At 49.6% G+C, this 25,320-nt stretch overlaps 1 protein-coding gene across 6 annotated transcripts in view; it reads right to left on the reverse strand.

Annotated features, from left to right (window-relative positions):
* LOC138511158 (THAP domain-containing protein 8-like) overlaps window positions 1-25,320 on the reverse strand; it is a 194,376-nt gene that overhangs the window by 53,888 nt on the left and 115,168 nt on the right. For all 6 annotated transcript variants that reach the window (XR_011280580.1, XR_011280579.1, XR_011280581.1 and 3 more), the window contains exon 3: window positions 17,338-17,502. Coding sequence is in view for 1 of the 6 variants with exons in the window: in XM_069626662.1 (XP_069482763.1) it covers window positions 17,338-17,502 (165 nt within the window). In the remaining 5 variants the exon portion in view is untranslated. The remainder of the gene's footprint in view (window positions 1-17,337; window positions 17,503-25,320) is intronic.

Genomic DNA, 25,320 nt, shown 5'->3' on the forward strand with positions numbered 1-25,320 from the left:
GCATGAGGGCAGCAGGGTGAACAGGTACCTGGGCCCAGGGAACAGAGGGTGGCCAGGTGCACGGTGCCAAGAGAGCAGTTCAGCAGGGGAGAGGGAGAGCGGAAGCAAAGAGGAAGGTCTTGAGGAGCCTCCGGAACCGGAGCTGGTTCTCCTCAAGTTTTAGAGCAGCAGGGAGGCTGTTCCAGAGGGAGGCCCCAGCCGAAGACAGATCTACCCCCAGCTCGTTTCTTTGAAAAACGACTGACCCTGAGGGAGTTAGAAGTAGATGAGCAAAGAGCTCGAGAGGGGAGTTATTTGCGCAGGGATAGCTGAAGGTATTTTGGACCCAGGCCCCAGAAAGCCTTGTGGACAATGCAGAGGGTTTTGAATTTAATCCTAGCGTCCACTGGACTTTGAACTACCTTCAAGTGATCTGTTCCCACTGTTTGCTTTCCTCTTGTCCTCTACAGTTATGAGTGGGTAGTTTTTGCTGTATGTAATAGATTTCAGCTATATTGTGGTTCAGGGATTTCGATTATGCAAATTAAGTTCCTTCAAGTTGAGGAGATTGAGCCACTGCTCATATCTCCTTTTGGGCCTCTGTAGCTTATGAGATGAAAGGCTGTGCACTCTGACTCGCTGGGGGTGCGTTTTAATTTTGCCCTCCGTGGGATCAACCGCTTTGGGGGTGGAGGTGCACAGGGGGGGAGGGGCTGTAGCGTGTTCACGCTTCCTATGGAAGTCTTCTCCCCTGCATATGCTGCAGCGGGTACTCCCCAGGGTCTGTGGTCAGCTTGAGCCTGGATCGGAGGGGAGTGTAGTGTGGCCTGGTGCCGGGAGGAGGAGGAGCGGGCAAGTGCTGCTTGTCTCGCATCCTCAGGTTCGTCTCTTCTTCATGGCGCAGGGCTTGGGTCTTGTTCCTGGGGCTCTCACCTGCGTCAGAGGCCGTGTTTGGTGCGCCGCACGTCCGTTCTGCTTTGGCGCCTCGGACTGGGAACAGTGGAGGTGCTGCTTGGGTTCCGCGTCTCCGTCGGTGTATCCTGCCCACTTCCCCTCAGGGTTCAGAGGGTTCTGCAGTGTGGGATACAGCACCAGTTGGACCTCAGATGTAGCGTCACGGGTCACTGGATACTGTTGTGGTTCAGGGTTGGTGCAGCACACGTGGGGCCGGCATCTGTCACGTAGTCGCTCTGGTCCAGGCGGTTTTCTCATGAAATCCTGGTGCGATTTCTTTCGGGTTTTCGCACAAATTAAAGGATAGTTCCGGGACTTTTTTTTTATTGTTCCTATGGTTCGGCCATGTGTTTTTAAGCATAAATCGGTAGATCGTAGAAAACTTTCCTATGGACCTTACCCGACTTTTCGTCCATTAACGCACTCGAAAACATCCGCCATTTTATGATAATCATATCATTTCCCCCCATCGCCCTGGCTCACCTGCTTTTGCGGCACTAAATCAAATCCCCCGCCCCTGAGCCTGACATCAGCAGACGCGTACCGCCCATTTCCCGTTTCGTGTCAACAATCGCTGCGCCTCAGCTAATGAAGTGTCGCCATGGAAATGGCAGGACGCCTCTTTCCTCTATAAGTATAAACACACCGTTTCACAACACACAGCAGCAGATTTTCGAATCCATTCCTCTCTCTGTGTTACTTTGAGTATTCTGTGACTCGTTTCTGTGCTCTGGTCAGCTACCTTCGCCACTTCTAGGTCTTGTGAACACCTGTACCATCTCTGTAAATTATTTTACTTTCTTTACCACACAATGGCTACAATAATGCCGTATATGTACGAGCCCGAGTACACCGAGGAAGAACTACTGGAAAGGCAAGCACGCGAAAACGATGGGGAATCAGACGGCAGTTGGGAGGACCAGTCAACGGATGAAGAGCCTGGACCATGTCGCATGGACGGCGTCTCCACCTGGTGCACGTGCAATCGGTGCGAGCTAATGCCAACTGAGGAGGAGAACTGCTGCTGCCGTGAAAATTCCGGGTGCTTGGCCTACATTTCGGAAGGCGAGCCAAGTCCGCAATGCATCACCGAGCTGCCAGAGTTCAGGGAAGCCTGCCTCTCACGGACCGTGTTGAGCATGATGATGGTGCTTATGCACGAACTTCGCGGCACTGTTCGTCCGCGTAATCCGAGTAACGAGTAAGTATACTCTGGTTGTGATGTCAGTGATGCCGCTACTATGTCATGGTCGTCTCCCACATACAAAATTACATCTACATATCATTCAAATGCATGTAAATTGGTTCCATATTGTGCATTTTCTAGATAGAATTTTTTTCAAAGCAGAATGACATTTTTTACCTGAATCGACAGTGATAAGAAAGTTTTGTCATTTTAATACAGTTTGCATCTTTCATTTTCACAGGTGGTACAGGCTGATGGCCTATCGTTGCTTCACTTGGTGGCTTCACGGGAGGCTCGGACACCGCGTTCGGAGAGTAATACCTGCCTGTGCGGTACTTGCCATTAGACAACATTTCCCCAGCGACAGTGGACAATACCGCGGATTTTCCCTGGGTGTGCTGCAACCGGAACTTTACAATGTGTAATGTTTATTATTTATGTCGTCGCCCTCCTATGTGTCTTCTTTTTTCAATATTGTGTTCATTACTAATGAAAGTCCTATGTTTCAGGGAGTCGATGGAGCATTAGTCCAAGAAGAAGGGGGAGCATGCAGTTACGGGTCGGCGCAACAGCTTGCAGAAGTGTGCACCGCAGTTACATCGTCCCTTGATGTTCTTATGCATTTCGAGGTATGGATACTGACAGTTCGATCAAGCAAAATCATATGACGTGATTACATCCGCTATACTTCCTTCTTTATTAACGCAAGTACTATGTTTCAGGGAGATGAAGGAGCTTCTTCTACAATAACATCACCCCTAGTAGTTGATGCAGATCTCTGGGTGGTGACACTTCCAACGATCGAGCAAATCGAATCATATTTACATATCCATTATTTATTTTAGACAACTGATCATTTGTGCAGGTCTATTTAGATGAGCCGTTGACGCCTGCACAAAGTTTCTGTTCTTTTTATCAAAATAGAAAACCATACTAATGCAATTACTGTGTTTCAGGGAGTCACTGAAGCATCATCTTCAATAATATCATCAATGGAAGTCTATGAGGAGCCCGAGGTATGGATCTTGACAGTTCCATCTAACTAGATCAACAATGCGTGAATAATTGTCGTTTGAATGTTCTACACAAAGCGTTCATTCGTGTTTTGCTATTGAGATGTACGTGGGTATTGGTCCCCAAGTACATTTTGTGTTTTCGATATTATTATACATACTAATGAAAGTTCTATGTTTCAGGGAGTCGATGGAGCGTCAGTGCGTGATGGATGTGCTTATCATGAAAATATAGTCGTTGCAGCGCAAGAGGAAGTGGAGACATGCACACACGAGTCGGAGCAACAGCGTCCTGATGTTGAAGTTCGAGGCAAGAAAGTTTCAAAGAAAAGAAAGCAAAAGAAGGTTAGTGTCCTGGTCACTATATTATGTTGTTTTTCACTGTTAATAGTTCAATACTGTAAGTTGTGTTTAAACTGAACATCCCTTTTCCAATCTGTCCTCTAGTTGCGAGTGGGTGTACGAACTAGATCTACACAGACAGTGAAGCGAACGAGAGATGTTGCTTGTCAAACCTTTTGGCAGGGACTTGAGACTGGAGATGCATCGTGCCAATGGGAAGAATATGAAGTGATTGACAACGGAGCTATACCACATCCAGCCATTGATAGTGAATGTCCTCCTGGTAGTTCGGATGCAGTCGGAGATCAATTCACAGAATCCACACCCGCAAAAACTATGACCGCGAGAAAGTTGAAGAAATTGTCCTATTCACCCATTGCCGGAGAAGGAACAGATGTTGCAATGGAAGAGAATGAAGTGGACTACAATGAAACACCTTCAATATCACTGAACATAGCGGAAGACGATATCAGAGATTCTACCTTTCATGTGAGTGACATGTCCTCAACGTTACAGGCCGAACCAGCTGGGATGCAGAGTGAGAGTATAAGGAAAGAGGCCAAATTCATTGTATTCGATAGTTGTTTGATTGATATTATTATTCGGTTGAAATGTGGGCATTCGGTAGGTGGGGAAGTATGTGGGGAGCCATTGATTAATGTGACTCGTGCAATTCGAGGCACTAACCTTAAAATACATGCCACCTGTACAAAATATCATCCTTTTTCATGGTCTGCACAACCCATGCTGGGACAACTGCCAGCAGGCAATCTACTTTGTGCAGCGGCTGCACTTTTTAGTGGTTCAAGTTTTAAAAAATTAGAGTCTTTCTTTCAGTTTGTGGGAATCCATTTCATTGCGAAAACTCAGTTCTACAAATACCAAACCGATTATCTATTTCCAGCCATTAGCGAAGCTTGGAGAATGGAAAAAATGTCTATTGATAGTACATTCGCGGGCAAACGGTTCAGGCTAGCCGGTGATGGACAGTGCGACAGCCCAGGATTTTCAGCCAAGTACTGCACCTACCACTTTCAGGACATGGAAAGTAAGAAAATTGTGAGTTTGGTGGTCGTGCAGGTGTCACAAAGTACATCCTCAGTGGCCATGGAGAAAGTTGGCTTTGTAGCACCATTGCAAGAACTACAATCGCGGGGAATGGTGATCGACCTGATAGCCACGGACAGACACGTTTCAATTGCCAAGACAATGAGAGAAGAGTACAAAAATATAAATCACCAATTTGACGTTTGGCATCTTGCAAAAACAATCAATAAAAAATTGTCGGCTGCAGGTAAAAAAAAAGATATGCAAGGTATTTCACAGTGGTCCAAGTCAATCAGCAACCATCTTTGGTGGAGCTCAAAAACATGTGGAGGGTCGTTGGAAATTCTACTGGAAAAATGGCGGTCAGTAATGCTACACTGTACAAACGTTCACCGCTGGAACACGAACCAACATTTCCACAATTGTGAACATGGCCATTTGTCCACAGAGGAGGCACGGAAGAAGAAGTGGTTGATTCCTTCATCACCCACTCACAAAGCCATTGAAAAGATTGTATTTGATAAAACTATAACAAAAGCTTTGAGGGGACTCACGGAATTCTGCCACACAGGAGGTGTTCCACAATATGTGCCTAAAGTACAGGCCAAAACGATTGCATTTTGGCATGGAGGGCATGATAAATCGGACTCTTCTAGCGGTCTTGGCACATACTCATAATGTTGGCCGTCAACAAAGTAGGACGACCGGAACTTTAGGGACGCTTCGCTACAATAAGGCCTTCACTAAAAGAAGTAAACAAAGGGTGATCAAACCAGTGTTTGAGGATATGCAATATGAGTTTATTGAGAGACTTATTGTTGACGTCCTAGATAGGCACATAAATGGAGTTGTGAACGAACCTGTGCAGGGGACAACTGCATTGCCACCCAACATTGCCTCTGTTCCATGTCCACCTAAAGAAGAGCTCATTGAGAAATACACATCACGGTTTAAATGATTGTAATTTGATTGTCTGTTCTCTCGAGTCTCCTCATGTCGCAGGCCCATTGAATATGTGTATCTATGTAATGTGTAAATAAAAGTGATTGCTCAGTGTACATGCAATGTGTCTATCCAACCTTGTTCATTTGCGCATTAAATTAAACCAAACAGTAATATAAATAATTTTTCAAAAAATATAGAATGTCTCCGTATTTATGGTTCTGTGGGGCTGCAAAGCACGCAGACAAAATGCAAAGATGGAGTGTAAATTTCAAATCCTGTGAGATGGCCTTACACTGAATGTAGCTAACTAGGAATGTGTGCTCGTTCAAAGTGAAGGTCAGCTGCTTTGATTTTTTCTCGGGTGCCAGAATTGCCCACGACTCAGTATAAGGTTCTATTGTTATTTGACCTTGACAGGCCGGGACCACGTAAGAAACGATAATGAATATAATTTCAGAAACGAAAGCCATTTCGTGTTCGTTCATTAGAAGAAATAACGTCGGCATAGAAGGAGTGGTATTTCGGGGCTGCCCTACGCACAGACACAATGGAAAATGCAAATATAATGTAAGTAACTCTTTAGATGAGTTTATACCGCAATTTAATTACTATACAGTAGCTTTAAAGACGGGTTAAGTTGTACTTGTTCGTTCTATGTGGCATATTGTTTTGTACCGCGCACTATCTTGGGGAGAACCATCTCCTTTTACGGAAGCACCTCAAAACCTTCCTCTTTGCTTCTGCTTTCTCTCTCCCTCTCCCCTGCTACAACTGGTCCACTGTCTGCGACCTCGGTCCTGGGCCCTTCCACTCTCCACCTGCACTCCCTGTCAACCCCTGCACTGGGGGACTGTCTCAGTATCCTACAGCCCCCCCTTGACGTATAAAACCCAGTTGCACTGTCCTAGCTATGAAATAATTTCCCGACCTAATATATAAAATGAATAATTTTAATAAAGATCTGATGGTGAGACTAATTTCATTTTTTATGTTTTTCAAACAGGTACATCATCTATTATTGTCTGTGTCACGAGTACCAGACACCGGCGGATGGCTTCTATAATCACCAATTGCTTCTCCGCGTGTACAACGTTAGCACCCTGACCATTTTGTGGGACGATCGCCAAGTACAAGTATGCCCTTACGCGGTACTAACGGCTAGATGAAACATACAGACAGGGAGGTCGTGGAAGAGACACAATGCTGGGGAAGGATCAATGGGGCGATCAAGCATAGCAGATACCGTCGAGCAAACCGCTCCCCAGAACTGTGAGAGGCGGGGGCAGGACCAGATCATGTGGATGTAGTCCGCGTCATCATGCCCGCATCGAGGGCAACTAGATGGATGCTCACTGGACATGCGGTGTAATCTGACCGGAGTATAGTGGAACCTATGCAGGACTTTTAACTGGATAAGTTTATATCGGGAATTAAAGGACACCCGGTGAGTGCGGTCGCATAAATGTGCCCAGCGGTCGTCTGACATTTCCACCCCCAGGTCCCTCTCCCAAGACCCCCTGAGCTTAGAAAATGCAGGGAAGGATCTAGACTGCAGCATGGAGTATAACCTGGAGATTTTACCTTTCATGGGTGAGGGGGAAGTGAGTTCCTCAATGGCCGGATCGTCTGGTGGTAACGCCGGGAATGTTGGATAACTACGCTTGGGAAGTGTTCGTCCATAAACTTGGAGGCCTCCTCCGGGATCGTGAAGAAGAACACCTGATTAGCATGTTCTGTGCGCAGTTTGGCGGGGTAGAGCATGGCATATTTTATGGAGTGATCTCGCAGCCTCCGCTTCACAGCTTGGAAAGTCTTGCGTTCACGTTGGACAGCAATCGAGAAGTCGGGGTAAAGATGAATCCTCGCGCCCCCCAATAACAGCTCGCCCTTGATCCTTGCGGCTCTGAGTAGAGTATCACGATCCCGGTAATTCAGGACCCGGGCGATGATGGGACGAGGCGGAGCCCCGGGTTTGGGTTTAGCGGAAAGGGCACGGTGCCCCCGCTCAATAGCGAAGTGAGGGGAGAGCTTGGGTGAGTCCAGAAGTGACATTAATGTGTGCTCAACGAAGTCCTCCATTGGCTCGTGTACTTCGTTCTCAGGGACCCCAATAATGCGAAGGTTATTGCGCCTTGAGCGGGATTCCAAGTCCTCGTTCCTCCTCTCCACCTCGAGGACTCGGCCCGAGAGGGCGACAACCTCAGAGCGCAGTGCACCCAGTGCATCCTCGGCAGAGCCGACCCGTGTCTCGACCTCAGACACGCGACTATCGGTCCTCTCGATGTGGGCCTTGATCGAAGATATTGTGCCGTTCATATCATCCAGTTTTGAGTGTAGGGCAGTGAAGCCCTCCCTGATAAAGTCCATCATGTTTTGGGATTCCGGTGCCACTGCGGGCGATGAGGCAGCAGGGGTCTGCTCAATGGAGTCTTCCGGGGATTTTGCAGCTGCCTTCGCAAACATGTTGATGGAGCTCTGTTTCCTCGCACCCCCCTTGGTCATTTTGACAAGGGTGATGGTTGAGTGGGGTAAAGGGGGAGCCACCAGCAGCCCCGAGAGGGAGACGGGGGGATCCCAGGCCGTGCCAGCCGATAATCCAGATAGGGTGCGTAACAAGAGAGAGAAGCAGGGAGTGTCGTGGCCACGAGACTGTGCCGGAGAAGTGTGCAAGAGCTGGGCCTCAAAGCTGGAGAGCCAGGAAGGTCGGGGCTCACCAGGCAGAGCCGGTAGTCACTGCTTGTGGGCCTCCGGCACCCCTCACCGCAGAGGGGAAGGCCCGCCAAAGAGGGGCGACCCCAGAGTCCCGAGGTAGGGAAGCAGTAGTTCAGACGGAAAAAGTCAATGGGGCCTCCCCAGCACGTACCTGGAGGCCACGCCGCTCCAGCAGCGCAGCGTGTGCCGTCGGGGGGAGAGGCTCCAGCGACCTCTCCACAGGCCGCGGAGACCCCCCGGAGAGGGCAAGGAGGCCCCGAGATGAAGTATGCCGCAGGGGGGAGAGAGCGGGCCGGCCGCACTACAGGCCCGACGTCCCTCCAGGGACACGGGGGCAGCGCGCCCCAGGCCGCCCCGTCCCAGCAGAAGCAACAGCTCGGCCGGCGGGTCACAATCCCAGGTCTCCGTCGACCCCGCCGCCGGGTAGGATGAGGCACGCCGGCCCCCACCGATGACTGGCAGATGTGGGAGTAGTGCGGTAGGGCCCCAGGCGGGTACGTCCACTCTCCGCTGGGGCTGGGTTTTAGCCGCGCAGGAGCGCCGCAGGCGGGGGGATGGGCACTACGGAGTCGGGGAAGGCCCCTTCCCGGCTCCGGTTCGCAGCAGGGGCGGGTCCACAAGATCTCTGAAGTAGTGGCAATAAAGTCGTGTGCCCCGTACACGGCAGCAGTCAGAAAAAGCACCAAAAAACAGGGTTATGAGGTCCGCTCGCCACGGAGCTCACGCATCAGGCGGCCATCTTGCTCGGCGCACAACAGCGCCCCCATCATTTCAATTCTATACATACACACAACATACAATTTCCTACTCGCCAAGAGTCAATTATTACTAGCCAATAGCTACTGCGAGAGCACATTTCGAGCTCTGCCTTACTTTGTGAGCAGTGCCAATGCCAGGTCCTTTAGTTCCCGTAGCAGTGCTAACAATTGCAGGTCACTGGTTAAAGAAAACACCACTGTCACGCTGAGTTGCACCCCCCACCAATTGTGATAAACACAGGATGACTAAAAATTGCTGTTGTTTTTCATCACTGCTTCTTGGACCATGGCACAGGAACGCTGCCCAATGCTTTTTGTCGGTTGAGGGGCACGCATAGGACAGACTCTGGGGATTGATTACTTTGGAATATCCCCACCGCCCCATTGGTCTACCTCATGCCCCTTGTAACGTTCTGAATGCTTTATGCCCAGTCCTGGATAGAACCCATCTGTCTCAGAGGATGTCCCCTGAGGATACGCAAGCTAAAGAGTGGGGTACACTTACTTGATGCCCAGACCTTTCACCAGAGACGCCGCCTTCTAGAGCATCGACGGAGCACCGACTCTTCCCAGCACAGTGATGTCATCAGTGAGCTGAGAACCTGTCTCTCGCCCAGTCCATGCATGTGCGTTGATGTCACCAGTGTACCGTGAACTCTCATAGGGAAAAGATCCCCACTCGGTGCAGATCACCTCTGGACTTGCAGTGGCCTGGACCGATGCCACGGATACGCCACACACTCACTACAGCAAGTAAGCAGAGTAACTGCTCCGTACACATGACCGCTGTCTCACTGCTCCTCGTAGCCTACTCTCCTCAGCTAGCGAAGTAGTTCCTGGAGTGGCACCCTGTCCCTCCTTACTAACAGCTCATCAGAGAGTGCCCTTCCCAGCTCCTGCCAACAGGGCTCCTTCCAATTAGACAAACAACCTTGAGCGGCTTCTCTCATCCGCACTGCTTCTTTCAGCGGGATCCCTACTCACCCAGCTGGTACCTAGGCTGACCCCTTGCTCCTCACATGTGGATGTGGGTGGCTCCCTGGGTGGCAGTGACTGTCCATGTCTTGGCTGCTCCTCCCACCACAGTACGTCATCTCTGCTCTGGTTCTTCTCCTCATAAGAAGACCGCCTCGTCGCCAGTGAAATGTCTCGGGTCCGGTAAGCGGTAGAGGACACAGGATCCAGGAGTCAATGTAAGGTACACTTTATTGTCCACTGGTATGCCAGGTACATAAGGTACGTCCATAGGAAGATAATGTACACAACTCAGGCCAATAGTGACAATCTATACCCATGCCAGCATCCACCTCAACTGTCACTCCTAGAACACTCACACAGCGGACACACAAGCACTCCACAAACAGCACTCCACTTGGACATCACACGACCTGCATGCTTCAGCCTAGCAGCCAGAGGCATTCGACTACAACACACCCCATTTTACCTTGGAGATAAGCTTCCCCTGAAGAGAGACACCTCCAGCCTCAAAGCTAAGCTTTGCAGGAAGGAGGTGAGGCCTTATGCTCTAACGGTTCTGGACGCTGGAATAGCTCACCTGTCGGCATCCAACAGGGCACTTCAGAAACGAACTAGTAACCCTTCTCTTAAAATAATACAATATTGTTTTCTGAACTCGCGGCCTCGCCTGTCCTAAGTTACTTATTCGCAATGTAAAGTGGTTTGTTACTTGTGTGCCAAGTTGTCACTTTGAAAATCCACATCCACACGTACACACAAGGGGCCTCATTACGACCCTTGCGGAAATGGAAAAATGATGGCGGAAATGCAATACCGCCATCGAACACCGCTCGTTGCGATCATGACCCGTCACCGTAAAGTACGATGCCATTAGCGACACCGCAGTGAACGGCAACGCTAACTGCACCAAGTACGCGCACGCGCGCCTTGCAAAACCGGAATCACCGCCATGGCGCAACGGTACGCGAATTCTGACCCTAGCGGACATGTACTGAACGCCATCAAGCACGTCGTAAAGTACCATTCCGCCATGGCGAGAAATACGGCATCGTGAACCAACCGTAAATGGCCCACTGAGTGCCTGTACTCCACTCCCTGGCCACATTGCACAACTCCTGGCAGGCGCAATGTACCCACACTATGCAACCAGTGAAATCTACAATTCACCCATGCATGCCAACGTAGAAAAGCATGCAGGGGCTCAAAGCGCCCCGTGAGTGGGCATCCATGTACGGCATGTCACCATAGCCGTACTGACGCAGCACAGGCATGTGAAGGTACAATACATCAAAATGAAAATCAAGAACACATGACACAAAACAACAGTAGTCCCCCATCGCTTGCCACCAGCGCAAGGCAACATCCAAAACAGCATCCTGAGGGGGATTGCACCAGCCCTGTACTCTTGCCAGTAAACAAACCAACCATCAGCAGAAGCATGTACCACACAAGTTGGCAGAGTGACTGAGCAGCCAGGCTCATCCCAAGAGGGGCCGATGGGAGCTGCAGGGCACAGATGGCATCAATACAGAAGCTATTCCAATGGACATGACCCCAGTCCCCCTCCAACAAACGCACGCAAACACAGTCACCTGTGACCAGCCACATTCTGAACATCCCATCATTCCACCAATCGACCTGGCTGACAGGCACCAGTCGGCCAAAAGCCAATCCCCCGCCCCTGAACAGCACATCATGTAAACAGTCACAATGGCAGCCCCTATCCGTGACCATACTGTGCTACGTAGGCAAACGCGGCCAGTACTGTACCACACAACTCAACTCAGAAGGCGGAACACAATGCAGATCATCTCGCAATACATACCGCCACAAAGCGAAAATCGCCACATCACCTGCAAAGAACAACGCAACACGACAAATATCGGAATACAATTTAAATGCACATCCAAATGACAAAGGCCCCACAGCAATTTGCAAAATAACACCAAAACAACCATCATCACCGAGGGCTGCATCTGCAATAATTGACCAGCTTCCACTTGTGTGACGCCCTGTACCATCATGGCACACAGGGCCTACATCAACGTTCCAAAAGGCAACATGGAAGCGGCAAGAACCGCAGGTCCGTCCCATGAGGCAGGCACTAGTCGAGCTGAAAGGCCGAAATGTTGCACCTAGCCACCAGTACAGCGTAAGGGCATGTGGCCCATTGGCGATCGTCCCATAAGATCGAAATGGTGCTCCACTGATTCACCCGAAGCTGCAGGAGTCGAGAGTAAAAACCATCTGGAGGAGTGGCGTAGAGATGGCATCTGCAATAGGGCAGGAGATACCTGTCACCCAAAAGAAACACAAATTAACCGATTGCATTACGGGACTCATGATGCATTACAATCTTCATTCAACACACCAAATCCACACCCATATGCATGCTAGCCCACTCCAAAGGAATATACACACCCCTAAATCAGTATCGAATCATAACGAAATCAATCGAGCTAAATACACCATTGGCAACGTCGGTTACTGTGCATGCGTCCGTCAAGATAGAACCCATGACATGGGATTAGTAACGTGCCTAGACACAAGTGTATGAAGGCGCGTCGAGACAGGGAGGATCCGACAAGGGCAGATAGACGTATGTCCCACTATGGCAGCCTTGCATCACATAGCGCAGGGGAAGGGGAGTGATTCAAAAAACCCATGTACATGGCAGACCCTAAACGGAATCATCAGTCCATGCATCCATTCATCATTCCCTCATCCCGCAATGAAAACGCATGAATATTCACTCACATTATATGTGAAACTTCCATCGCGTCTGTGCGTAATGCAGTCCGCAAAAACCACTGTGCCCCTGGCCGGATCTGTAGTGTTGTGAAGCAAGATGGATTTGGGAACGTCCTGCCTTATCGTCCACTACGCTATTGCGCATCCCATTCAATTCATATCATTCATTGCCTGCTCGTTATGGGCCATGTCCCAAGGACATTCTACAATAGAACGTTACATTTCCAGCCAGACCTGTGGGCGTATCCTCGCCGCTACTTCAAAACCAAAAATGCTGGCCTTCGAATTCCTCACTTGCAACATTACGTCGAAAAGGCTTCTGTGAACGCTTGCATTCACAATTACATCAATGTAGTGCGGCTGTGTGTCATAATGCTAACTGGCTGCAATCACAAATGGGACGCCACGCCCGTCGGTGAAGTACGTTACTGTGCTGCATGAGGGTCGGCCATCGATCGAGCCCTACATACCACTGACTCTTCACAGGTATGTAAGCGGCTGCAATCATAGCATGTGTAACAATGGTAGCATAGCATGAAAATCAGTCAAAGTACATCACACTGCCATCGGGATTTGATACATGATTCCAATCCCAAGATGCCATGCGGCCAAATGCAGCCTTACGTGCGGGACGTGCTCGGCCAGAAGGGATAGCATCTGCCACAGAATCATTCAATCAGCACAGGTGGAGGCCATACAGGCCGACAGCACATATATAGCAGACCCAAACCCCTCCCACAACCACTCCCACTCCAAAATGCTACCGGCAGGACTAGCGATGTTGGGCCTGGGGGACCAGATAGCACTGCAAGTGCTACAACTACAAGAAGACGACGAACAACAACAGGTACAACAACCGGGCGCACAGGGGAGACGGAGGAGAAGGAGGAGGAGGAGGGCAAGGCAGGGTCAGCAAGCCCCACAAGCACTGCCACTACCACCACGCAGGCGGCCCGCAATCCCACGCCTCCGAGCCGATCCGTTCAACCTCACTGCTGAGCAGATCCACACCCTCTACCGTTTGGACCGGGACACCATAATCGCCATTGTGGACATGACACATGCTGACCTCGTGAGCATGATAGATAGCCCAACCGCCATCCCACCCCTACTGAAGGTGGTGTCTGCACTCCACTTCCTGGCCACAGGCACCTACCAGCACACAGTGGGACAGTTGCATGGCATTTCACAGCCACTGTTCTCACGGACACTCTTCCAAGTGCACGATGCCCTCCTGAAGCACGCCGACGACCACATCACACTACCACGCACGTACCAGGAGATTACCAACGCAAAAGTGGGATTCCATGCACTTGGCGGCATCCCGGGTTGCATTGGTGCCATCGACTGCACCCATGTTGAATTGGTTGTCCCACATGCCATGGAGGTCCAGTACCGCAACCGGAAACAATTTCATTCAATCAATGTGCAAATGGTGTGTGACTCCAACAAGATATTTACGCATTGTTGTGCCAGATTTCCAGGATCTACCCATGATTCTATGGTCCTGAGGAACACAAGAATACCACGCTACATGGAGCGACACGCAGGGCACAGATCCTGGCTACTCGGTGAGTCTCATTCCATGCATGACATCGTGGCCCATTTGATGCGTCAATGACCTTGCAGGAGGGGGGGGGGCTACTTAGCACTATCATTCCACTGACACCCTTTATTCGTCTCATACAGGTGATGCCGGGTATCCACTGAAGAGATGGCTCCTTACACCAATCCGGAACCCACAGAACGAGCATGAGGAGGACTACAACCATGCCCACTCACGTACCCGTGTGGTCATTGAACAGGCATTCGGCCTACTGAAGGCTCGTTTTCGCAGCCTCAGCAGGTCTGGCGGGGCACTCATGTACAGCCATGAGAAGGTTTCTAAGATGGTCATGGCATGTGTCATGCTGCACAACATGTGCATACGTAGGAATGTGCCCATGCCCCCTGACGCTGTACTGCATGCACCTGAAGATGATGATGATGATGAGGGTGGGGATGTGGAGGCACCTCAAGGAGTCCATGAGGCACAGGATGCACGTGCAATCCGACAGAGCATCATAGATGCATGCTTCTAGCAACCACGCATGGTGCCTATTACACGGAAAGGGGACCTGTGGCACTGTGTGTGTGTAGTACAGGCACATTGTGGACTGTACGCCTATGAAGGCCTCGTACGCAAATATCAATGTCCACACATGTCATTGGATGATTATGAGATGCTGTATTGTTAATGTGATTTGATTTATACACCCTATGGACCCGCCACCCAGTGAAGCCCAACACACCCCCTCCACCCTACTACCTCCCCCCCCAACACCAGTGTCCAAATATGCATGCTGTCCGTGGTTGGACGCTATTGCAAGCCCCCTCTACGGGTATCAGGGGCACCCCTGCCCGTGGAGCGCAGGTTCCTGCCAGATCTGCGTTGGGGGCTGCCCTGGACGGAACTTGCCACGGATGATGTCTCTGCCTGCTCGCGTCCATGCATGTCTCTGAGGGTTTGTGAGAGCTCCGAGAGCACACGGCGCACAGCAGCAAGTTCAGCACAAACGTCTTTGGACGTCGCATGCAGTTCCCCCCTCAGGCTCTCGGTGCTTTTCTCCATTTGTGCTCTCAGGCTCTCGGTGCTTTTCTCCATTTGTGCTCTCAGGCTCTCGGTGCTTCTCTCCATTTCTCCCCTGAGGCTCTCACTACTTTTCTCTATTTGTGCCCTGAGTGTCTCGGTGGATGTTTCCATGGCTGCCCTGGAACCCCCGCATTCATTTGCATGGTCCTTGAGTAGCGTGGACACTTCCTGCTGTTGCTCGATCAGCAGGTCGAGGGACTGTTGCCTCTGCTGGGCCATGGACATTTGCGGTGGTGTGACAGGGGGGCTGCTCAACACATGTTGCCTTGGCACAGGACTTGTGGGGGTTGGCCAGTCGTCGTCTTCAGGGTGCCCCTGCGTGGTTTCGTCATGGTGTAGGGGATGGGACATGCAGGGGGATTGGGAAAGGTCATGGATGGTATCTACGTCGCCAGCACTGTTTTCCGTGTCGGAGCATGCTGGCATGACAGCTGTGTCACCTATGGTGCTGCTACCACCAGAGGCAGTGCCATCAGATACGTTCTTTGGGGGGACCTGTGGTGCTGGGGTTGTGGACTTGCTGGCTGCTGGGGTGCCTGTTGCAGTCCCCTCCAGTGTGCTGCCACTTGATTCCTGCTGCTGCCGTGTCTTGATCCTTGCACCTGAGGTGGAGGCTCTTGGGACGTTGGTCCTGGCCCTCTTTGCAGGCGTGCTGGTAGGGGTGTCCTGCAGCTCGTCGTTGGTATCGGACCCTGTGGTGGAGTAAAGAGGGGCGAGCGTTAGTTATGGGTCTGTCGGATTTGGAATGGCAACGTATCAAATGCATTGGGGTGGTACATGAGGCTGATTTGGGACTGGGCCTTGGAGGTGGTCTCATTTTCGTGTGGATTGAGGATGCATTCATTTGGCTGCCTGCAGTTAGGGGGTGCATGCTGCACATGTAGGGGTTGTTTATGGCATCTTGATTGATTTGTTTATTCATTCTGACTTTTAGAGGGCGCTGTCAGGGCAAAGTATGTATTGCACTATGGGGTCACATGGTACTGCACATGTTCGTGGTTTGTGGATTTCGCATTGTTTCTCTTGGCCAACCTACCTGATTCTCCGGATGTCGGCACTCCTTTCTCCATCCCTCCGACTCCCTCTATGCTCTCCATTCCTATGGTGGAGGCGCAGATATCCTCCCAGGGGGTCAACTTGATGGGCGACTCTGAACCCCCCCCGGTAGCTGTGGCGATGTTCCTGTTCGCAGAAAGTATGCTGCGTACGCGGATCCGCAGGTCGTCCCACCGCTTGCGACATTGCTGTGGCGTGCGGGGTGTTGTCCCCACCGCACTTACGCGCTGTGCCACCAGGGCCCATATGGCCTTCTTGTTGGCAAGGGCCGTCCTGGTCATTTGACTGGAGAAGACGACGGCGGCATTTTCCTGGAGGGTCTCGGTGAGCACGGTCAGTTCCTCTCGGGAGAAGTGTACCTGCCGCTTGCGGTCACACGCTTTCTTGGCTACCTTTCCCATATTTATTTTTTTAACTGGGGTTGCTAACGGGTTGGGATGTGTGTCAGGGTCGGATTTTTAATGGTTGTGTTGGGATTCGGTTTTTATAGTTGTGCGGCGTGCTGTTTCCCGTTCCGGCCACATGCTTTTACTTCCGTTTCCGTATATTTACGGTGGCCGTAATTTGCGGTGCCCGCTCGTTACGGTGACCGCTCATTACGGTGACCGCTAAGATGGGTGGCGGTATTGCACCTGGTGCAGCGTACGGCGGCGGTAAGGGCCGTTTTGGGGTCATTTCCGCCATCGCAGCCTTTCGGATTCCGCCATGGCGTAATGCTCGTGCCCGATGGGTCGTGATTTGCCGCACTTTGCTCCTTCGTGCAATGGCGGAAACGCTATTTACGCTGTTGCGGTCCGGTCAGTCACTTTCCGCCAGGGTCGTAATGAGGCCCAAGATAAGAAAACCCCAGCAGAGGGAAACAGTCACCTGCGTGAGTAGAGACAGGCTCATTTCACAAATACACCCTCAAGAATATAAATGGCAAAACCTAGCCTTTTCCTGCTTGAAATGTATATGTTAAAGTAATAGATGGTTTGCACTCACCTGTGACCGTTCAAGCGGGGTCACATCTTGCACCTCGGATGGGGCCTCTTTCCACCTGGTAAGGAGCGTGCCGTCAATAATTGAACGCTCCGCAATCATGAGTGCATTATGGGACTCTTGTGCCACTGCTGGCACCGATGGTTTCATTGGCTTGGGTTCACGTTTCTGAAAAGAGAAATACAAAAAAATAATCAAATGCAAGTCTCTGGGGTTTGCAACTGGGCCCCACTCTGGGTGAAGAGGGGAGCACCAGAACATCATGTGCATCTTCCCGGATCCCTGGGAAGCCTGTGATCAGACCTACAGGGGCTTGTAGCTGCAGACCGGAACATGGTTCCTTTCCAATGCATCTCGGAATCTGCCTGGGCCAGTTCTGCAATGTACCAAGCCAACTGACACATCCAGCCATGCCTCCTTAACAGTGTACGTAGCCATTGACAGACCGGGGCATAGCTCAATTACCATGGTATGTAGCCATTGACAGACCCAGGCATAGCTCATTCCCAAGGTATGTAGCCACGGACAGACCCAGGCATAGCTCCTTACCAGGGTATCTAGCCATTGAAAGACCCGGGAATAGCACCTTACCAGGGTATCTAGCCATTGAAAGACCCGGGCATAGCACCTTACCAGCGTATGTAGCCATTGGCAGAACGGATATAGTTCCATTACAAGGGTATGTAGTCATTGACAGACCTAGGCATAGCTCCTTCCCAAGGTATGTAGCCACTGAACGACCAGGGCATAGCACCTTACCAGTCTATGTGCCCAATGGACACGTCCAGCCATGGCTCCCAACCAGTGAATTATCTAGTCAAATGTCAGACCTGGGCATGGCTCCTTACCAGTGTATTTAGCCAACTGACAGGCCTGGGCATGGCTCCTTACCTGTGTATTTAGCCAACTGACAGGCCAGGGTATGGATCCTTACCAGTGTATCCAGCCAACTGACAGGCCTGGGCATGGATTGTTACCAGTGTATCCAACCAACTGACCTGCCTGGGTATGGATCCTTACCAGTGTATCCAGCCAACTAATATGCCTCGGCATGGATCCTTACCAGTGTATCTTCCCAACTCTCAGGCCAGGGAACATCTACTTACTAGTGTATCTAGCCAACTGACAGGCCTGGGCATGGCTCCTTACTAGTGTATCTAGCCAACTAACAGGCCTGGGCATGGATAGTTACCAGTGTATCCATTGAAATGTCAGGCCTGGGCATGGATCCTTACCAGTGTGTCTAGCCAACTGGCAGGCCTGGGCATGGCTCCTAAGCAGTGTGTCTAGCCAACTGGCAGGCCTGGGCATGGCTCCTAAGCAGTGTGTCTAGCCAACTGGCAGGCCTGGGCATGGCTCCTAAGCAGTGTGTCTAGCCAACTGACAGGTCTGGGCATGGCTCCTAAGCAGTGTATCCAGCCAAGCGACAGTCCTGGGTATGGTCCCAACCAGTTTATCTAGCCAACTGACACGTCCAACCATGACTTTCCTTCCTAGTTGTCTGGTCCCCTCTTTCTCTTACCACCTTACTTTTCTTTACGATTCCCCTATCCTTCTATTAGGTTTCTTTAATCTTCATCTCCACTCTACTCATGCTTTATGGTCCTTTCTTCCCATTACTGAGTCATTTCAACTGACTGATGTTTCCGAACTCTGCATTTCCATCATTTTCTGCTTTGCTTTTGGTTTGATCCTTTTCTTATTATCTTCCTTCTCTCCCTCTCTCTACCTCCTGTTTTTTTTCACTGTTTCTTTGGAACTTCTTTATTTCCTACCCAATTCCTACTCTGCTCTTTCATCTACTATGTCCAGCTCCTTTGCTCTCTTAAAGCGCTTTTCTCTTTTTCTCCCATTGAATCCTGGTTGATCTGCTCCTCTCAGTCCTCCCATACTGCTGTGCTGAAAGTGGAAAAGCCATGGAAGTAATCTCATTCTCCCTCTGATCTTGCTGCACTGTCTTCTCGTCACATGTCCAACAACCTTGAGTTATTGTGGCCTGAACAACTTTACTGTCAATCTCTCATCACCTCTGTCTCACCTCATCCTCGCCATCTGTTCTTCCTTATTAATAGCTTTCTCGCCCCCGTCCGCCTGATCAGACTCTGAAGTCCTCTCATTTGGCTACTGATTTTGCTTCTTACTAGAACTCTAAAATCAATAATCTTCGCTCTTCATTTCTGTCTATATCTCAATCTTGGCTCTCATCCCTCTAGCCTCCTCCCCCTATTCATTACATTCCCATCCCTGAAGTCTCTCGCTGACATCTGCCCATGTGCTAACCCTACATTTGTCCCTTCGGATCCACTTCCTTCGGCTCTCATACCCTTGTCTTTCTAACCTCCATTTCCAACTCTTCTTTCGCCACTGGAATCCTACCCTCTTCCTTTAAACACATTGCTCTCCCTCCAATCCTTGCTTGATCCCTCTCTTGCTTCCAATTACCATCCCAGCAATCCTCTTCCATAGCAGGCTATTGGGAATCAGCTGTCCGGCAGGAAGCTGCTCAAAACATGGCTCTTGAAAGATTGTCCATTAGTTGTGGGGATCCACATCTCCCTCACAGCAACAAGAAGCCGCTTGTGGCATATGTCGTGCTTTTCAAATACCGCATAAAATAACAGGTGTGTTCTACGTGGTTAAATTGTGATAAATTTTTAGGTGGTACTTTTGGTTGAGTCACTTTGATTCAGACTTTATCAAACTTGTTTTGTTGTTATAAGTGGGGTCCCCATCCCCATCCCTTACTTCAGTGTGCCCCCATACCATCCTGCATACCCTCCTACATACTTAAATATATAAATGTATGTATATTTACCTACTCCTCTCACTGTCCTGGTTTTTTAACGACCCATGGTCCTCTCAACTCCTTCTTCCCTGATCGGAACCTTCTCCTTGACTCACTTCATACCAATATCACCAGTTTCATGCTGGGGGAACTTAACCTCCTCAAGCCCTCTGCATCCACCTGCCTTGAACTTAACTCCACCTATCTGACCACTCCCTCTACTCCCTCCATGACCAGCCTACCCACTCTGGAGGGAGCTCTCTTAATCCTGTTTTTCTTTCTACTTAGCTCTCCACCTCTGACCTCTCCAATGACTCCTCTCCCTCTGATCACTCCATTGTTCACTTTAACATCTCAGTCCCTCCACCTCCTACTCCTCATCTCCCCTCTTTAACAACTAAGCAGAAATTCAGGCTGGACTCTCTTGCCCCTGACCATCATGATCTGAGGTTCTCTCTCCCTCTCTTTCTTCTATTCATGCCTCTTCCACCGACAGTGCTTTCTCTGCCCTTCACCTATGCACTTATGACTCCATTTGACCACCACTATCCTGCTCGCACATTCACACCTTCCGGTCGTCAGCCTTGGAGCACCTCTGAGATTCAGACTGTAAAAACAAACATGCACCATCACCGAATCCTCTTCCTTGTCTCTGCAAACGTCTTGATCGTGCAGCTTATTCCCAATCATCTCGCAATCTAAATTGTAATTATCCGATGTCTACGCTGCGATCAGGTTTCCATCCTGCTCACCTCGACTGAAATTGCCCTTCTTAAGGCCTCAAACGTTGTTACCTTGTTTCATTCTTCTCTATTTGTCTGCGGCTTTTGACACAGCAGTTCATTGTATCATCCCTGTTCTTTATCTTCTGCTTGTATATCTGTGGCAGCTCTCTACGGGGTTTCCACTGATGTCTCTGATGTACCCTCCTCCATTATTTGGGCTGGTGACTCCTCTTGTTCTCTGCCCTTGCACTTTGGAATACAACAACAAGTTTCTGTTCTTGGTCCCCTCAAATTATTTCTTATACTATTTTAGTATTAGTCTCTCATTTGGTCTTGACAGCCAATTCTAAGCCCATCACGCTCAGACCTTTTTTGGTTGTTCTCCTTCTCTGACCATGTGTCACCCTCAGAGTGTGTTTCTCCTATTACGCAATGGGTGCTCCCTCCTACTCTCCAGCTACTTTCTACCAAAACAAATAATAGTTTCCCTACTCTTTAGCCTAGTTTTCGCCCCCCTTTCTCCACCTTCTTTCCTTGTGATTTTCAGTCTCTTTTTTCATCTGCTTGGTAGCGAAGGCTCACCTTTGACCGTTCACTTAACTTTTCAGATCACATTTTCTCTCCACAGAGGATGCTGTCATCAAGAGTCGATATACGCAAAGAGGGGAGACGTCTTTTTCTATGGGTGTCCAATCCTCAAAATCAAGGAGTTAGATTGAGCACAGGAAACAAAAAGTTCTAATTTTCTTTATTTATTTATTTTGACATTTGTATAGCGCACCTAACCCGTAGGCATCTGGACGCTGTTTCATAAGAGTGGTGCTTACAGTAAATACATAATACATTTGGTTACAGTCGTTTCAGTAGATACATAATACATTTAGTTACAGTAGTTACATGTTACATTGGGCTGCAACATCTGGAGGCAGTCAGTCAAAAACATTGAGTTTCGGACATAGTAGATACAGTTGGTTGCAGGTACCAGAGATTGCTAGTGCAGCAGAGTTGGTGGACCTGTAAGGTTGTAATCCATTTAATGGCCAAGTGGTCAGACAGTGTCAGCAAGATGTGGGGCAATGAAGTGATCCTCGGCTGTAATGATCAAGTCTAGTAGGTGGCCAGCCTTATGGGTAGGTTTGTTGAAAGAGAAGATCCCATGACCACTAAGTTAAGGAAACAGAGGAGCCCACATACAAATTCAAGTCTCCTTATCTAAGTTTCCATATTCCAGCAACCAACTCTATAAATAGTTTTCAGAAGGCGGCTCCGTTTCCCTGGGGTCTATAGAGACAAGTAGAAAATACATGGTCATAGTGGGTGATAGAGTGCAGGAACAGAGAAGCTTGCCGCCTGCGACAGTCTTGCATGGTAAGAGTTTGATAGATATTTGAGAGCTAGAAATAACCACCAACCTACCATCTCTGCCAACTGGCCTGTTCTACAAATCACCTATTTGAACACAGTGTTTTGCTGCCGAGTGAACATTTATCAGTGCAAAGGCATAAACAAGTTGAGGCGAGGGCTTCCAATCGATCGAGTAGGCAGTTTAGATAATGGCTTTCATGGAATCGGGTTGGCAGTTGAGACACAGCGAGCCAGTTGCTTCCACTGGATCGAGCTGGCTGTCGAAGTTGAGACTGTTGGCTTCAATGAGTTGCGTCAACGGCCCGATGGCTTTAAAAGCAAGTAAGCAGTCAAAGTGCTTAGAGTGCCAAAGGCAGCCCTACAGGTTGAGTAGAGCATGATCTGCCCAGCTCAATAAGTATCTCGAAGCAGGAGATTTGGCCTTGGGATGTTTCTTGGCTTCTGGTGCTGCTGGCAGACACATTCCAGGGTCTCTGGAGGCAGGTTAAGTGCTTGGCTCTGCACTTCCAGGCCAGGAATGTTGCTAGAGAGCACCTGCAGGAGTCCTTTTCCTCTAGTGAGCAGGCACCTAGCTCCAGTGCTCAGGCAGCAAATAGGCCTTGGTCCACAGCAGTTCACCCCAAGTGTTCCCCTGGCATGATTGGGGGAATGAGCTTGCCTCTCATTTGGAAACCTGCGTCTTCACCTATATAACAGAGGACTTTGGAGTAAACAATACTCCCAACCAGGTTCCTGTTCAATCTTTCTTCAGTAATTCAAAGATTATTGTTAACTGAGGGGAGGGGAGCTCCACCATATACAGGCAAAATACCAAGGCTTTTCAAGCTATGTGCAAAGGGTCCAATCCTGGCTCTGGTCGTCTGTGTCTCTTGCCTGGTGATGCCAGTGCCAGAGTGCCTTATCTGCAGGAAGTGCGTCGGGGAAGTCCTTACCTGGGTTACTCAACCCCCACCCCATTGGCTGTCTGACCAATCAAAGGGACTCGTAATCAACATCCTTATGCGATTCCCCATGGTCTTGGCAGGGCTGCCTTTGAAGCATTGGTCTCTTCCCTACCCTCTGAGAAAGGTGCCAAATCCTTTCCCAGAGAGATCAAAAGGGACTTCGAGCTGCATCCAAATGGTCTGTTTTAGGTGAAATGACACTGCCAGACAGCCCAATACGTAGCAAGCCTGTGGCAGTATAGGGAATCACTAGAAGCCAATTTTAAAATCAAATGACTGCACAATTATAAAGGCGATAATCATTTGCTATCATAGCAACAACCATGTTAAACAGGAAACGGCATACATTTCTTAATCAACTGTCACTGGGGGTGCTGTGAGAAACCAGAAGGTGTCTCACCCGCTAGTCCCTGGGGCTCTCTCTCAGGTGGCCATGGCACACCCAACACCTTTGGGCCAGACCCTGCGGGTGTACCAGTGCGGGAGGATCATCTGAGTTAGATGTCTTCGGGGAGTGAACGTGGGATGCCTGATGGTGAGACGCAGTATCCCTCTCTTCCCTGTAACATCTCTACCCCATTTTACCAGGTAGGATATAGGGAAACTCTACCAGCCTCCCTCCACCTTCTACTGCGCATACACTTTCACATGGACAGCCTGCTCTGGGAGAAAACAGACCCACACCCGAGCCGCGTATCTGACATGTCCCACTACTATGGTCAGGCAATTACTAACAATCACTCACACCTGACTGCCATTAAGCTGAGCGAGGCAAAGCACACAAAAGGTACACCTGATTAGAATCGGCGGCTGAACGAGGGGAGAAAGACAGCAAACCACAGAGGGTTCGTAAGAAGGGAAGCACCCTTGACCTTTTCGGCAAGACACTGTTACTTTTAAGAATCCTTCAAGGCAGAAAGAGTAAGGCCGGAAAACCAGACTGGAGAATCCTGCATTGTGGGTCAAAGATACCGAGTGACCTCCTGCGTAACTGACCAAGGTGGGGAGGAACAGCAGACGCTGTGGTATCGTCCTGGGCTCTATGAACAAAGAAGCGACAGAGAGATCAACACAGCGGGTGAGTTGGATAGTCTGATGCAAGACCGTTCTGAGTTGAAGTCAAGGTTGCAAGCGACAACAGTGTATTACGAGCGCTGGAACGAACATTGTTAAACGCATGTGATGAAAGGCGCAAGTAAAGCCAAACTGCTGATGAATGTTTGAACGCAAGTAGGAAAGATACGATACCGTTGATAGAGTGGTCCGGCACAGTGAAAGTGCTCAATTGAAAGTCTCTGTAAGGTATCCTGCCAAGAGAAACAAAAGTAGAAGATGAGAACAATTGTGTGAAGTTAATCGAAGTGGTCCTGCAACGGTAAGCAAAACCCATCGCAAAGTGGAAAGTCTTCAATTCTGATATCAAGAGGATCAGAGCCCAAACGAGGGGGCGGGGGGTAGTCCATGGTCTGAAAACGAACGAGGGAGACCATTTGCGAACATTGTGTAAAGGTGGTCTGAGAGCGAACGAGGGGGACCCGTGGTCCGAGCCCGAACGAGGGAGACCAGCTGTGAACTTGTGAATGTGAAAACCCTAACAAAGGAAAGGAACTTTTGTATTTTGTTTGTTACATCAGGCCCTCTGCATTAAGAGACTGTCATTGCGAGAGAGACTTTGGCAGAAGGCCGATACCTATATTTTGAACTGTTACGTCATGGCCAAGAAGCCAGAGTGTGTGCGAAGCTCGTACGTGCTGCCTTGCCCCGTGCTGAAACCATGGGGAAGGGAAGCCAACTTCTCAACCATCCTCACATATTCTTTAGGATTAGCTATTAGGTTTATTAGTATAGGACCTTTTATTTTTTTAACAGAGACTCTACTGGGACTGCGTTATTTATTATTTGATGGTCGTAGCTTGCTCCCATCCTTAGAGTTAGGGTTAGAGGAGTGTTCAACCAACTTATTTGAAATCCAATAAACACCCTTGAACTGTTTGATATCATGCCTTCCTTACAGTACATAATTGCATAAGTTTGAATCAGGGGCATTTGCTAGTAAAGGGAGCTTATGTTGGTCTTTGGTTTCCACCAGCTGGTTGCACGAATGCACTTGCGACTTTTACATCTGCAATATTGCTGCAATGGCATTGCAAGTGGCATTGCAAATTGG

The sequence above is a fragment of the Ambystoma mexicanum genome, chromosome 6p (genome assembly GCF_040938575.1).
Source record: "Ambystoma mexicanum isolate Mex_15411 chromosome 6p, UKY_AmexF1_1, whole genome shotgun sequence".
NCBI classification, from domain to species: domain Eukaryota; kingdom Metazoa; phylum Chordata; class Amphibia; order Caudata; family Ambystomatidae; genus Ambystoma; species Ambystoma mexicanum.